At 25.8% G+C, this 16604-nt stretch overlaps 1 protein-coding gene across 1 annotated transcript in view; it reads left to right on the forward strand.

The window, feature by feature from the left end:
- Positions 1–6068: 6068 nt before the first annotated feature.
- LOC127288347 (dynein axonemal heavy chain 7-like) overlaps positions 6069–16604 on the forward strand; it is a gene marked incomplete at its 3' end in the record, with an annotated part of 32243 nt that continues 21707 nt past the window's right edge. The window contains exons 1-11 of the mRNA XM_051315739.1: positions 6069–6191; positions 6299–6576; positions 8501–8930; positions 9026–9177; positions 9336–9423; positions 9652–9795; positions 10896–11090; positions 11224–11600; positions 13766–13987; positions 15000–15297; positions 15559–15906. Of these exons, the coding sequence (XP_051171696.1) occupies positions 6326–6576; positions 8501–8930; positions 9026–9177; positions 9336–9423; positions 9652–9795; positions 10896–11090; positions 11224–11600; positions 13766–13987; positions 15000–15297; positions 15559–15906 (2505 nt within the window). The remainder of the gene's footprint in view (positions 6192–6298; positions 6577–8500; positions 8931–9025; positions 9178–9335; positions 9424–9651; positions 9796–10895; positions 11091–11223; positions 11601–13765; positions 13988–14999; positions 15298–15558; positions 15907–16604) is intronic.

Below are 16604 nucleotides of genomic sequence, written 5' to 3' on the forward strand. Positions count from 1 at the left end.
AAAATTTAAAGAAAGATTCATGGATGCCAGTCTCAATTAGTACTAAAAGAAAAAAAATCTCAATAAAATCGGAGATGCAATTGCTAGATGGACCTACACTTTGGCGTGGAATACATCATAGGTTAAAAATAATTAAAAAAATTATTTACTTTTTTTTTGATAATACAATGAATCCTCGATAGATGATCAGTTTAATGAAAATAAAAAAATTTACGCAAAAAATTATTACGAGCTTATGGATTTTTAATAACCCTTTGACATAACCTGAAAGTAAAAAGTTTTTTTTTAATAACAAATAAAAATATAATTAAAATTGATTTCGTCAAATTTTAGAAATTTTACTTGTACAATTTAAAAAAAAAATTTATTTTAAGTTAAAATTTGTTGTTAAATAATTATTTATTAACTTTTTGTATTTTTTTTTTTGTTTAAAGTTAGTAAACAATTTGTAAAATTGTTATTCAAGTTTTACAAAAAAATAGCTCATTTTTAAATTCTACAAATATGGATTCTTTAAAATTTAGTAAAATTAGTTTTAATTATAGTTTTATTTGGTGATAAAATCAATTTTTAGTTTGAGGTTATGTCAACAGGTAGAACTAGGCATTTTACCTTGTGACGTCAGTGGCTGATGACGTCGAAGCCTGGAGGGACAACAAACGAAAAAAACAATAAAGAACTGTCAAACAAGTGATTTTGAGGTTATGTTTTTGAAGTTTTCAACGTTACCAACTGTAGATGGACTATAGTAAAATTATTTGTTGTCCCTCCAGGCTTCCAGCTGATCGGGCAGCCATATTTGAAAGTGAAATACCTAACTGCCTTAAATTTTTATTAACCAATCAGCAAGAATGGCGCGTAATTTAAAATGTCAAATATAATAAAAATTATTGCTTTTACAATTGTTACAATTTACTTTTACAGGATGTCTAACAAGGATTGAGAAAAAAATTCCCTAACTTTTCCCTGACTCCTCCCTGACATTTTTTTGATTTTTCCCTGACTTTTTAATAACCTTATTTCTGCTTTCTTTGGACAAAATTATGGTTACCGACATATTCAACAATAAATTAATTTCTAATGGTAGTAACAAATGGTAATAAAAACCATTCAAGTTTTTTTAAATTAAAAAATTTTTAAATTCACAAAAAATTTTAATCTTTGGAGAAATTTACAGAAATTTCCCTGACTTTGAATGAAATTTTCTGAAATTCCCTGATTTTCTCTGACCGTTAGACACCCTGTTTTAAAATTGGTTCGACAATTATTTTTTTGGAATTGGATTTTTGAAAGATTTAGAAATATAAGGATAAAAAGAAAATGTATTTAAGAAAATAAATACAGAAAATTTTAATTGAGACACTTTTTTTATTGTTGAATTTTAGACCTAATAATGCAAAAAAAATGAACAATCGTCCTTGATTAATTGTCTGTGATTTTTTAAGCAGAAGATATTTAACATTTGAAAATGCGCGCCATTGGTTATGATATTAGCGGCGAAAAATCGGCGCATGCGCGTAAAAGCAGCACTATACACAACAGCGAGACATCACTTATCGAGGTTCAACTGTACATATCTAAAAATAATCATTTAAATTTTGTATAGAAAAACTATAAAATTAAAAATTCTATCTTTACCTCAAAAAATCTCATCATTCAATTAAATTATTTTTAATTAATAAAACATTCAATTCATTTTAATTTTATACCAAATATTAATAAAATTTTAAATATATATATATGTTGATATTCGAGATACGAAAATCTCATCACTAATTCTAAAAGCGTATAGAAAAGGGTATACATTATATTATAACAATAAAAAAAAACAATTTTGCAATATATTCTGTGGAAAAAAAAATAAAAACAAATTATATTGCTTACACACTGAAAAAGGTACGTCGCCTTTATATATATGACGTGTGAGAAAGGATTACTGTGGAAATATTGATTAATAAATGGAGCTTTTAAGGACCAGACGCGCATAGACTATATATATATATAGGTATACATAAAACATCTCCTCATGTGGGGTGCATTTTTCAAATACATTAAAATCATATGTCATAGTCAGCTGATGAAAAAGGTTTTACAATTACCGAACATATGCGTATATATCTAATAATGAGAGTTTTCTTTTTACAAATCGTATATATGTAGTTGAAAGAAAATCAATAATTCCGGTATTTCAAGCTTTAGTCACGAATGTAGGTACATTGTTACTGCGGCTCTCTTATGCTGTCCTATTTTCGTGATTTACGCTATACTCGCGAGTAATTTCATTCTAATTTGCATAAATATATATATATATATGTCACACTCTACTCTGATCTCCGTATAAAGCGACTGACCGATAAACTCATTTTATCAAATTATATTCTGAACACTCAAAACCAACTAATTATTATCACAGTGTTAATTATAATTATAACACTCTGAAATTCATTATTTTATATCTATTTAGGTAATTTTTAAACGGATTTTTAAATTTTTTTTTTAAACTTTTCTATACAAAAAATTAAAGCAGGGTCTGTATTCATTACACGAACGGAGAATTTTGATCGACGTCTTTTTTAATTAAATAAAATATATTTTATAAAATTTTTATTTTGTAAACACACTAAAAAAAATTTATTTAATTCAAATACTTTATTACTTGATTATTATCAAATAAATATTTACTTGAACCAAATAATTTTTATTTGAATTAAATAAATTGTATTTGAACCAATAATTTTTGTATTTGAAACAAATATCATTTAATTGACTTAAATTATAATTATTAGATACAAATAAATATTTATTTTGATAATAGTCAAGTAACCGATTATTTAAATCAAATAAATTTTTTTTTCAGTGCATAAAATTAGAATAAACTGACAATAATTTCCAAATAAATTAAAAAAATTTTCAAAACGAAATACCACAGTATTGACAATTGCTGAAATTTTTGCACCGGATTAACATCAAGTTAGACCTCGGAGTAAGACGTTGTCACGTCAAAAAAATACAACTAAATTTTTTGTAATAAAATTTTTCCAAATGAATTAAAATATTTACCTTAATAACGAATTTCCATCTTTAAGGAGATTCTTTCTAAATAGCCCTCGGAGATCCCTACTTTCAAGTTAAATTTCCATTCCGAAAATGTGAAAAATAACCGTAAAAATAGACCGAGTTCTAAAAAGTCTGAATATAAAGAATTCGGTGTCCTTTAAGATACCCTTTTTTACTTTTGTCCTTATCTTTGAAGTACGTGACACCACAAGCCATCGAGGATAGAATCTGCAAAAAGAAAAATTAAAATACTGTCAGCGTTATACTAACATATAAATCTTTAACCGGTCGGTAATATAGAAAACTATAAAAAATTTCATTTCCAAATTTGACAAAAATAAGTGTGGCATCGAGATTAAAACTAAAATAATCGAATAATACAAAAAATCATGAAAATATGACTTATACTTTTCGAGAACTTGGCGTCGAGTTCTTTCTTTCATTTAAAAGAATTTTATTAAATTTAATTATTTTTTAGACGAATTATCATTTTTCGAATTAGAATTTGACAGAATTTCTTTTTGAAACGAATTTTTATTTAACAAATTTTTTATATACCGAAATTTTATTTAGCAAAATTCTTAAAAATGACGAATTTTTCGAAATTGCAAACATCCGAAGAAACAAGTAACAAAAAAATTTTAGCATGATTTTTAAAATTGACACAATCAGAAATTGTAAAGAAAATCGTGATTGGTGAATTTAAAAAGTCCAACCGAAATCTTTCTGTCGATTATTATTTTTTCGGTCATTTGCAATTTCGGACAAATAAAAATTCGGCGTCTTAAAAATTCGGACAAATTAAAATTCGGTGAATTGGAAATTTCTGTCATTTTAAAATTCGATTGAATAAGAATTATGTTAAATTAAAATTCTTTTAAATAAAAATTTATAAATTTTTGTAAATTAAATTTCTTTTTAAGAAATTTTTATAAATATATCATCAAAATGAAATTTCACTCGACAAAGTATTAACTTTAACATCAAAATTTATATCATTTATAAACCTTTTCTCTAAAATTTCTATATTGAAATAAATTAAAAATTCATGTAGGTGGATTTATTTATATAAAATGACTCCTGGCACTTTATCATAAAAATAGAATACAAACCCTCCCTATATGTAAAGTTCAGAAAATATCTCTTTTAAATTTCAAATCAAAAACCACTAAACCTTGACATTTAAAAAGTCTTTGATTTGCAAATTTACTTCAAATATATCCACAAAACAATTTTTTAAAGTATAAAATAAAAATTTTATATTATAAAAAATATCTCATCAAAGAAGTAATAAATTCTAAAGATTTCCCCAATTTACTATAATAATAATCATTTATAAAAAAAAAATAATAATAATTGAAAACTCTCATTTTAGATTAATTGCTTGAAACAAAAACTAGAAATTAAAAAACAATAATTCAACACAACAGTGCGCGTACAAATATATAACTCTCATTTGATAAAAACTTATAATTCAATGTATACAATAAAATATTGAACCTTTTTAACCACATTATATTCCGTACAAATTAAAGCACATAATAGAGAAAATTTTTCAACTCAATTTTAAAAAGAAATCAATTTTACATGAAAAGAAAAACAAAATCATAAATAAAAAAAAAAAAATTTTCAAAAAGAAGACAAATTTTTATAAAATTTTCGAATCAATTTATTCTTTTTTGAAATAATTTATTCAATTATTCTTTTTGAATGATTAATTATATATAATGAATAAATAAATATTAATTAATAAATAATTGTTTAATTAATTAAACGTAATTTTTGTAATAATTTTTTTTATATACAAAAATCTAAATTATTGAAACATACAAAAAAAAAAATGTGTAACTTTTTGACCTTTTTGATTTAATAAAAATTTTTCATGTATATGTACTGGAATTCAGAATAATATTTATTTTGACTCATTAAATGCAATATTTTCTGAGGGACAGAGATTAAAATATAAATTCATATCATTCACGTGACAATCAATGACGTAGGTATATAGTAGGTACTCGTGTGTATGTGTGGTATAAATATATCTTGAGTCAGAGACAAGGTATAGATATATGGGAAGAAAAGAGAATATTATAATAATGACGAAGACATTTGTACATAATATATTAAACTCTCATGAAAGAAAAATTAAAAAAAAAAAAAAAAACTAAAAATCAGAATATTTTTAAGCGAAGTAATAAAAATTATAAGTGAATACAATAAAATCATTATATAATCAAAAATGATTATAATGAAAAATACAATTATTATATAAGTAGTTATATTAAAAAAAAATTAACATATATTGTCATTCAAAGAATGAAATGTTGATTTAACAGTTTATCTGCATATAAAAATTCAATGAAATATGTATAAAGAAAATAATACATTCTATACTTTACAATTATGATTTAATGTATACCTCGCTGTATAGTGTATAGATCAATGTGTATATTAATAAATCGTATTATAAACATTGTGAACTATTCAATTCATTTAAACCCTTTATTAAAATAATATTTTTGTGTTTTAAATTTTTTTTTAATTTTTAAAAAATTTTTATATAAAATTTATTATTTACAAAATTTGTCAATTTAAATTATTTTAAAATAAAATTACAACTAGTCATTAATTTAATTGCATAATTTTTGAAATATTATTTTTTATTCATTGCCTATTTATTCTTTATTTATTTATTAATAATTAAAATATTAATTAAAATTATAATTAAAATTACAATTTAAATTATAATTAAAATGATTATAAAAATTATTTTATTATTTTTAATATATGTAATTTTATTTATTTGTATTGTTTAAACAAATTATATGAATAATAATGTAATTCAAAATTATTCCTTTGATTCGATATACCTATATATATATTATAACAGTGGCCCTAGCAACCCTCTAACAAAGCCATGGAAACTCAAGTTCGTGGAAAATTGTTTGCAAGGTAAAACCATTATTTACTACCTTCAGTTATTTTCAGATTCAAGTGAAAATTGATTAACTGTCAATTTAATGTCAAAGATTTTTAATTATTCCAACACTTTGAATTCTTACAAAATTATTGTTAAATGCAAATGATTTTTAAGAGAAATATTTTTCATTGTCAAAATAAATGTCATTTTTAATGTAAGTACATTTTCATAAGAATTTTTTTTTCAAATAAACAATAATATATATATATAATTTCTCCCTTATTTGCAATAAATATATTTAATTTTGCGTTCAAACATTAGATTACAATAATTAGAAGTCATTCAGCAATGAATGAGAAAGCAAAGAAAACTTCTAATGAAAATTATTGTAAACGACATTTACAAAAAAGAACATTGTCACCAAATTGTGAGAGAGGGAAAGAAAAAAATTTATCTGAATCAGAAAATGGAGATGGCAAGAAAAGAAAAATTATCAAAAAATTTTCTAAGAAAGATTACTTCACTGATTTACATTGTAAAATGATTGATTTAGAAGCAACATGCAATTTTCCACAAAATTCGATGAAACAACAAACAAAGTAAGTATTTAATACAATATAATATTAATTTTACAAAATAAATATAGAAGAAAGATTTCTTTGATTCAAAGAAATCAATTTCTTTGACAAATTTTTCTTTGATACAAAGAAAATTTATTTGATTCAAACAAATTATGTTTGATTACACTGGAGTCTCCCAAGAGAGGACTTCTGAAGAGAGGACTAAGTAGTGACGCGGCGCGGTAAGGAGTGAGGGGGGAAGAGATGGGCGGGATCAGAAAGAGGAACGTGAACTCAGGAGCGTTTGTTTTTAGTGTACCTTTCTCGCGTAGTGTTTTACATACGTAACAGAATGTATTCTGTTAAAAAAAACACATCTCTGTGATACGATATACGGCCCTGGAGTGTTTACAATTTTCGGCGTCAAGGACGAATTCCGTAGAGAGGTCCAAGACTCTTTCTGTCCTCTCTTCGGAGACTCTAGTGTAAAAGAAAATTATCTTCGTTTCAAAGAAATTTTTTATTTCATTCAAATAAACGTTTCTTTGACCCTATATCAATATTAGAATTTCTTTGATATGTAATACACAAATATCTTTTTCATTCAAAGAAAAATTATTTGAAACTGTAAGAAGCTTTTTTTGTTTCAAAGAAAATTTTATTTTGAATGAAAGAAAATAAGCCAAAGAAATTGGCTTCTTTAAATCAAAGAAATTTTTTCTCTGTGTGTAATATAATAATATAACACCGTCCGACACGATTTTTGACCCACAAAAAAATTCAACATTTTCGGAAACTATAGGACCAAAAAAAAAATACCTGTCTCTGGCCGTTTTGCTAGATCAAGTCGGTTGTGATTTTTGATGGTGAAAACAACCCCTAAATGAAAAGTGACAAGATATCTTTTAAAAATTATTAATATTTTCTGAAACTTGTTATCTGAGGGTTTTCGGGGTGGCTGATTATTAATCTGATGTCAGATTTTCAAAATTCAAAATAGCAGATCCAATATGGTGATCAAATTTTTAAAAAGTTATTATTTTTTATAAAACTTGGTATCTAGGAGTTTGTGGGGTCGCTGATGACGAATCTGATGTCAAATTTTCAAAATTCAAATTGGCGGATATAAAATAAAAAATTAATAACTTTTTAAATTTTTGACCTCCATATTGGATCCGACATTTTGAATTTTGAAAATCTGACATCAGATTAATAATCAGCGACCCCGAAAACCTCCAGATGCCAAATTTTATAAAATATTAATAATTTTTAAAATATATCTTGTCACTTTTCATTTAGGGGTTGTTTTCACCCTTAAAAAGCACAAACGACTTAATCTTGCAAAACGGCCAGACACGGGTATTTTTTTTTTTGGTCCTAGTTTCCGAAAATGTTGGATTTTTTTGTGGGTCAAAAAAAAGTTGAATTTTGTCGGACGGTGTAAAATAATAACTTTTTATAAAAATATTCTTTTATATTATAAAAACATTTCGCCTACGCCAGGATTTAGATCGCACATAACCTCAAAAAATGAAGGTCAAATTTCAAGAGGCCGCAAATATAATAAATTAATTAATAATAATGATAATTAATAAATATAAATATAAAGCAAATACTTATTTTATAATTATAATAATTTATTCATGTTTGGAAATAAAATAAACATAAATGCGGTAACTCGTCGTACTTAAGTTCAGAAGAAATATTTTTTTGATTCAAAGAAATTTTTCTTTCGATTAAAAATACAATTCAAAGAAAAAATTTCTTTCATTCAAAACATTTCAATTTTTTTTTTCGTAAAAGCAAAGAAACCTTTTCTTAATTGAAACAAATTTCATCTTTGATTCAAAAAAAGTGATTTTAAAAAAACAATTTCTTTGTTTCAAAATTACAAAATAAAGTAATAAATTTATCACATAAAAATAAATTGATGAAAGATATAAAATTTGAAAAATGATCTCAGAATAAGAAAAAAAGGACAAAGCATCAGCAATGATCGAAAGAATAAGGAGATTAACATTAAAATAAACAGCTATCTATCAATGCGAAAGAAACGAGAGGAATTTCGACAACATGTTGTGAATATTATTCTCGGCAAACATAATGAAAAGTCTATTTGTGGAAATTGGTTCACCGAAAATGATATGAACATTTTAAGATATTACTATTACATTATGCATGGAGTCGATAGTACACATGTCCCGCCAATGGAGGAAACAATTTTAAAAAATATTTTAAAATTGGTACCACACAAATGGCAAAATAAATTTAAGGATACTATGAAACAAGTTGTTAAAGAAGCAATGGAGGACTATACACTTTCAGTTAAAAAATCGGTTGTCGACTTTGTCCTTCAAGATCCTTTAATTGATGAGTCCATCACCAATGATCAGGTTCTTTATTTATTTCTATTTCTTTTGAAAATTGTTTTCTAATTATTTATAAACTCTGAATTATAGTAACCGATTTATTTATTAAACTAATTTAGAGTCAAATTTCAAAAGAAAGATACGAAATAAAACAATTCCCACCGGAACATGCTGTGAAGTGTCGAAAAATTAAATCAAAATTGAAAAAAATTTTATTATTAAATCATCCTTGTATGCGAAAAGCTTTAGATGTTTGGTTTCATGAATTTGTGTAAGTGATGACAATTTTTATAAATATAAATTTATTATTATTATATTATAGGTATATCTAAATTTATTTTTAAACTAGAAAAATTTGAATATTTGAAAATTAGTAAAAAAAAAAATCAATAACATTCAGAAATTTGATTAATTTTTCATTGTCACAAGTACAATGAGGCAAATTGACACAAAAGAATTGGAAACTTTTGGTGAATCCTACGATCTGACAACATTTGAAAATCATTTCTCAAAAATGGTAAACAAAACTAAAAATGATCTCTGCAAAAATTGGCTTCCAAAGATATACAACGCATGTTTAATTGTAAGCAATTTTTTAACAAATATCTTAATAAATACACTTTAAAAAGTCATAAATTTGAAATAATTAATTCAAATAAAAATAACAAAAATTCAAAATTAAGGGATAAATAATAATAATAATTTATGGGTAAATTTTTAAATTTTAAACATCAAAATTTTACAGGCAAATAAAAAAGGAACTCTACCCGATCCTAATGATTCAAATTTATTGTCAAGATTCTATAACTGTTTGGCTTTCGTAATGGAAAGTCAGTTGCAAAATTTGTGTTTGAGATCAATGGAGGATTATGTAAATTATTTGCTAGATGTTGGTGTAAGTTATTTTACTAATTAAAATGTTTAAAAAAAAATAGGGACGCATGATTATGTTCTAAAAATCAGTAGTTCAGAATTCTGCAAAATACTAATTCGGCTCAAAAATAATTATGACAAATGAAATTTCATAAAATGAAAATTCTAACTAATGATTTTTAGAACAAAATCATACGTCCCAAAAAATATATTTTTTTGTGTAAATTTAAACAAATTTAAGAATATTTTTATTACTCACATTTAAGAATAGAAATTATTTTTAATTTTAATGCAGTCGCGAGGCTCTCCAACGCAAACGAAAGTAAGTATAAGTTTTGTCTGACTAAAACTACTTTTTACTACTGAGAATAAGATTACAAGAATTTTATTACTTTGGTCTGTTTAAAACTATATTTTTTTCTATTAAATATAAAGTTACATCTTGTGTAAGAAGTTTCCCACTTTACCCTAATATTTAAAGCTTTAATTAGGATCTCGATAGTTTTCCCTATTTGCAAAAATGAAAATACCTAAACTAAGTTTCTAACATTACAACCTTTTATAATATTTCTAAAAAGAAATGTGTTTTTAAATTTTAATATTGATTTATTTTGGAAAATTTTTCGTAAATGTTATAATAATTGTTTCTTTTTGTGCTCGAATAGCACAAGTTAGCACAAATTGGCACAAAAGTTATTTAAAAACAAAAACAACAAAATGACGTTGCTAACTTCTCACAGAAAATTAAAAGGCATTAAAATAAGCTGCAACGCTTATTATATTAATCCACTTTTGCTTATTTTAATACCAAAATGGATTAAAATAAGCAAAATTGGATTAAAATAAAAAGCGTTGCAGCTTATTTTAATGCCTTTTAATTTTCTGTGCTTCCACGTAAATTATTTAAAATTATTATAAACTATTATTAAATGTTACGCTCCAAGAGAAAAGGGACCTTATATAGTAAAGAAATTTTAGGTTATGTTTAGTGATAGTTTTACCTTGATAAAAAGTTTCTAATTCAATAGATAAAATAAAAAATAGCTTTTTATTTTCAAATTTTTAACAAGACAAAAAAAATTATTTTAATATTGAATTTTTTTCCTCATTTTTCAGTACCATAATTGTGGATTTAAATTAGAAGTAACGGTACGAAACAAATGTATCGGTTTTGATCCATCTTTCACAAATTACACGGATATTCTTCTTGGATTATTAAATTCTCTCGTAAATGCTGTTTCCGTTTATGCAAGAATGGAAATAAAACTTTACCAAAATGTCCCTTCTTTTAGTAATCGTCAATCTCTCCAGGTAAATTATTATTATTATTTATTAAATTACTATTTTTCATTCTAATCTATAATAATTTTTATACAAAAATTTATAGGTTTTTTTATTAATATTTTTTACCATATATTTTAAATAATTTAAATATTTTTACCAGCCTGTCATTTTGAATGAAATAGTAAGGGAACATAGTAAAAAAATTACAGAATTAATTCAAGAACACAGAATTGGCCCTGAACTTCAACAACAAGATTTTGATATTTATTCATCATTAATTAACAACGATGCGGGAAAATTTGTTGATGAATTTCTAAGAGCAAAGCCACAACATACTTTTCAAGAATATAACGAACTTATTGGCAAATATGATAAATTAGCAAAAAATATTCCCATCGAATTTGAACGTACTGTTTTCACTGGGCTTTTTGAGGTTAATAGAAGTGGATTTTTAGAATTCATTGCTGATAAAGCTAGAAAATTAAAAGACGAACTTGTCAATAAAATGACTATGGATTATCAATATAAATCGAGAACGTAAGGAATATTTAAGGAGATTTTTTCATTTAATTTTTTACACATTACTCTCTTAATTTGAATCAGTGAAATTTCACTGGTGAAATAGCTAGAAGTCGGTTACTGAATCATTTAGTGAAATTTTCACTGAAAATCAGTCATATATCACTGATTTCCAGTGAAAATTTCACTAAATGATTCAGTAACCGACTTCTAGCTATTTCACCAGTGAAATTTCACTTATTCAAATTAAGAGAGTAAGTAAATCAATTTTGGCAAATAATAAAAATTGGTATATGGGCATATCTCTAGAACTTTTAAACTTTGAGATATTAGAAAAATTAATTTTTTTTTCAGGGCACATTCGTGAAACAAATTTTATTGTCTTCAGTATTGATCAAATACTATAAAAAAATTTGCGTAACTCATTTTTACACATTGTTACGCATCACAGTGGGCCTTATTGCAAAAAACCTGCCAATATGGCGGACGACTTTTAAAAAAATTGATCGAATTTGTCTGAAATTTGTTTCTCGGGGTTTTTTTGGGTCGCTACCACCTTTAAAATAATTTAATGCTACAGTTTCGAAAATTTTATGATCTATTGCTTATTAAGTCATAAGTAAATGTAGTTTATAACAATTTTTGAATTTTTTAAAAAATTTTGTTTGCAATTTTGGATCCACCATTTTGAATTTTGAAAAATTAAGTTCAGATTCGTAATCAGCGACCCCATAAACCCCCGAGTAACAAAAATTAGGCCAATGGGATCAATTTTGTAAAAAGTCATCCGCCATTATGAATTTTGTAAAACTAAGTTCAGATTCGTAGTCAGCGACGCAAAAAACCCCAGAGCAACAAATTTCAGGCCAATTGGATCAATTTTTTTAAAAGTCATCCGCCATATTGGATCCGCCATTTTGAATTCTGAAAAACAAAGTTCAGATTCATAATCAGCGACCCCAAAAACCCCCGAGTAACAAATTTGAGGCCAATGGGATCACTTTTTTAAAAAGTCGTCCGCCATATTGGATTCGCCATTTTGAATTTTGGAAAATTTAAAATTCAGATTAGTAGTCGCAGCGACCCCAAAAACCTTCGAGTGAGAAATATCAGCCAGATTTAAACACATCTATTAGTTAATACTTACTTTTCTTCACAAACTATGCGTCGTACAGTTTAGGTTTATATTCATTATTAATTATACAGTTTTAATGAAGTGTGCAAAGGTTAACTATTTTTCTGTATACTTTTATAATGCATGAGAAGAGATTACAATGAGTTGGGAGCATTTAGAAGCAAAATTCAACGTGTGCTTTTCAAATATGTGGTTTTTTGATTTAAGTTACGTTTTAAAATTTAATGTTTGAAGTCATTGCATTCTTTGTGTAAAGGAGGCACACATTCCTGTATGGGTTCAAATTACTTCTTATTAGGTAGATAATATAATCCCGTTGTGCCGTTACTCAAAAACCTTCGTTAAAAAAGTTACATCAGTTTAACTGCTAACTTGTAGAAATTTTGAAAAAGTTGTCTCGCAAGTTTGAAGCTACATAGTTTTTATTCAATTTGAGGCACATCATTGTTTTATGGATTTTTTAGTTCTTTACACTCCCACCTACTTCTATTGCAAGCCACAAGATACACAATCTTTCGTTAAAAAAGTTACTGTCTATAAACTAAAAAAAACAGTCAATATCACACACTAGAAACTGTCGATTTCACCACTTTAACTTACGTTCGTCATTTCCTACATAATTAAAAAAATTATATAACGCATGATACATTTAAAAAGCCCTATAATTGGTCAAATTATGGTATTGAAAAATTATTACAAAAATTTTTAAGGTATCATAATGAGCGATAACATAAAGTTTAAAAGTTTTAGAGATATGCCCATATAACTTAAAATTAAAAAAAAATACGCTGACCTTTTTTTAATTTCGTAAAAAATAATTATATATTATTTATAAGACCATTTTCACTGTGTGGATAAATTTAATCTTTCGAGAGGTTAAAGGCAGTAAAGATATATTTTGCGTCTGCGCAGAATGTTTGTATACAGCTTCTGCGCAGACGCAAAATATATCTTTACTGCCTTTAACCTCTCGGAAGATTAAATTTATCCACACAGTGAAAATGGCCTCTATATTTGATCCAAATCATACTAAAATTTTTTTAAACAGAATAGGAGAAGAATATCAGAGTATAGCAAATCGAGCCCTAAGCAAACCGCCAAATACCGCGGAATTAATGAAGCTACGAGCTTTTGTGGAAAAAGCCGAAACAGAAATGGTGAAAAATTTGGAAAATCGACTCAAAGAAGTAATGGAAAATATTTTATTTCTATCAGATTATACCTTGTTGACACCAGTTGAAATCAAGACCAACAATTTTGCTTTTCAATGGTAAATTATTAATTCAAGATTAAAAAAAAGGGGGGACAAATATAATTGGAACAAAAATTGTGTCAATTCTCTATTTTGGAATTATTAATTAAAATAAATATTTACACTTCAAAATAAATATTTCAGTTTAAGTGTAAACAAAAATATAATTTTTTTTAAAGAAATATTGATAGAAAATTAGACCTATAAATCTGCAATGAATTTCAATATAATTTTATAAGTTAATAAAATCAGACAAAACAGTAAATAGTGTAAGTGTATGAATTACTGCTGATGCGCCAATTACTGCGATTTTTATAAAATTAGTAAAACTTAGTAATTGAGAACATAAAACTATTTCAAAATGACTTTAAAACTTATTCCAAATAATATTTGATATTATATCCACTAATGATGCATATTTTGACTATTATCAAATTATTATTTATTCAAGTTACAATTGAACCTATCACAGTAATTAGAGCATACGTATATTTTTCTCATGCTGCTATTACTGTGGTCTATCCAGTCAATCTAACCTCTAAATCAACACTTTTAGCGTTGCAGTAATTGGTGCACATCATTCGCAGTAATTCATGCAAACTTGCAGTAATACCAGCATATGCCATTTTTAAAAAAGTTAATATTTTTAATAATAGATTTGTTATTTCTTCAAGTTTAAAGTATCGTTTCTATTTTAATAGACACTAATAGTGATTTAACAAAAAGAATTAAATTATTATTTTATTTACACTTTTATTATTTTATCATTAAAGTCGGTCTTGGGTTGTACATCATACTCTCTAAATTTGAATCAGCGATAAGTATACCACTGGTACCAATCAGCGGATATACGCTGAAAAATCAGTGAAATTCCACTAATTCATCAGTGCATATAAGCTGATTGGAATCAGTGGTATACTTATAGCTGAGAATCAGCGAGATTCCGCTGATTCAAATTTAGAGAGCAGTAATTGGGACATTTACCCTATTTGACTATAATTTATACTACATAATAACCTTAAAATATCAGGTATCACAAAATGCCTTCAATTTTCGAGGAACATCGAAATATTATTGACAGTAAAACTGGTGAATATCAAGACGCTTTAGTGGAACGAGTTGAAAAATTTCAACAGGATCTTCAATTGTATTGGAAATATGCCAATGAAATGCAATATTGGGGCAATGTTGACGAGATTTTTCGATATAAGAAAAAAGCAACGAGATTGGAAAGTCGACTTATTGCCGCCATGGAAACAATTGACGAATTCAATGATGAAGAACAAATGTTTGGATGGGAATTATCACAATACCCATTAAGAAAACAGGTTCAACAAACAAAATAAATTCATTTTACAATTTAAACTGAGAATATTAAATTCCTACACAATTTAAATAAAACAAAAAAGATTCTATTAATATATTCCTTTATCTTGATGAAGGATTTTGAAAAAAGAAATTGAATTTTAGACTTTATAAAGAACTTTAAAGTCAAAAATTCATTTAAATTTTAATATATATATTTAAAATATTACTGTAATATTTAATTTTTGTTTATTTAAAAAAAAAATTTAATATTCTAAATATAGATTGCAGACAAACTTGGACCTTATAAAAAGTTTTACGACGCAGCCTGTGATTTTATATCAAACAACAGTAACTGGATGAACTCAATGGTCGGCTCTCATGACCCAGATGAAATTGAAACAGTCTCTGGTACATTGTTTCGTACTATTTTAAAATTGGAAAAAAATTTTCAAGAGCCAGCTGTCAGAAAATTGGCAGAAAATGTACGTGCAAATATTGAGGAATTTCGTGAACATATGCCACTTATATTGACACTTGGAAATCCCGGAATGAAAAATCGTCATTGGGAACAAGTTTCGGAAATTGTTGGATTTCCAATTAAAGTTGATGATAATATGACTCTAGCCAAGGTAAATATAGAGAAATAAAAATTTTAAATCACATAGAGTATATGTAGTATAATATATAATTTACAAAAATGTTTCATTCTAATTTTTGAAAAGAAAATTGACAGAATTTTAATTGACTTAAATTGGCCTAAAAGTAACACGGAATAATTATTACTTGGCCTAATCTGTATTTGACCTAACTCTTATTTGGCCTAATTTTATACACGGAGAAAAAAGAATTGTTGTGGTTACTAAAAATTAAGTCCACACAACAATTCCGGATTGTCAATATAGAACCAACAGTTTTATTTGTTGTTGGGACAAAAAAAAATTGGGATTGTTCGGTGAACAAAGAAAATTGTTATGGAAAAGTTGAAATAACAAAACTAAATTGTTAAATCGGCAAACAATTTGTTTTATTAACAAAGCTTTGATCCGTCTAATACAATTTGTTCAGTTTCTTAGCCTTCTAAAATAATCGATAGCAGATTTCCGTAGGTCATATCACCAGTTTCATTTGCATTAAAATCTGTGAAACATGCAGCTTCTGAATCAAATTCTTTGACCTGAAACCAAAAAATTATTTTGAGTTGAAATTTGTTGTTAAATAAAATTTCATATACATTTTGTATTTTTTAAGGTGAGGTTATGTTCAATAGTAACCGTATATAACTTATCGATAAACGATGAAATTGTATCTTCATCCATTCACCACACTT

Source organism: Leptopilina boulardi, unplaced genomic scaffold (genome assembly GCF_019393585.1).
Source record: "Leptopilina boulardi isolate dan_hultmark-lab unplaced genomic scaffold, ZJU_Lbou_2.1 LbouV2_384, whole genome shotgun sequence".
NCBI lineage: Eukaryota > Metazoa > Arthropoda > Insecta > Hymenoptera > Figitidae > Leptopilina > Leptopilina boulardi.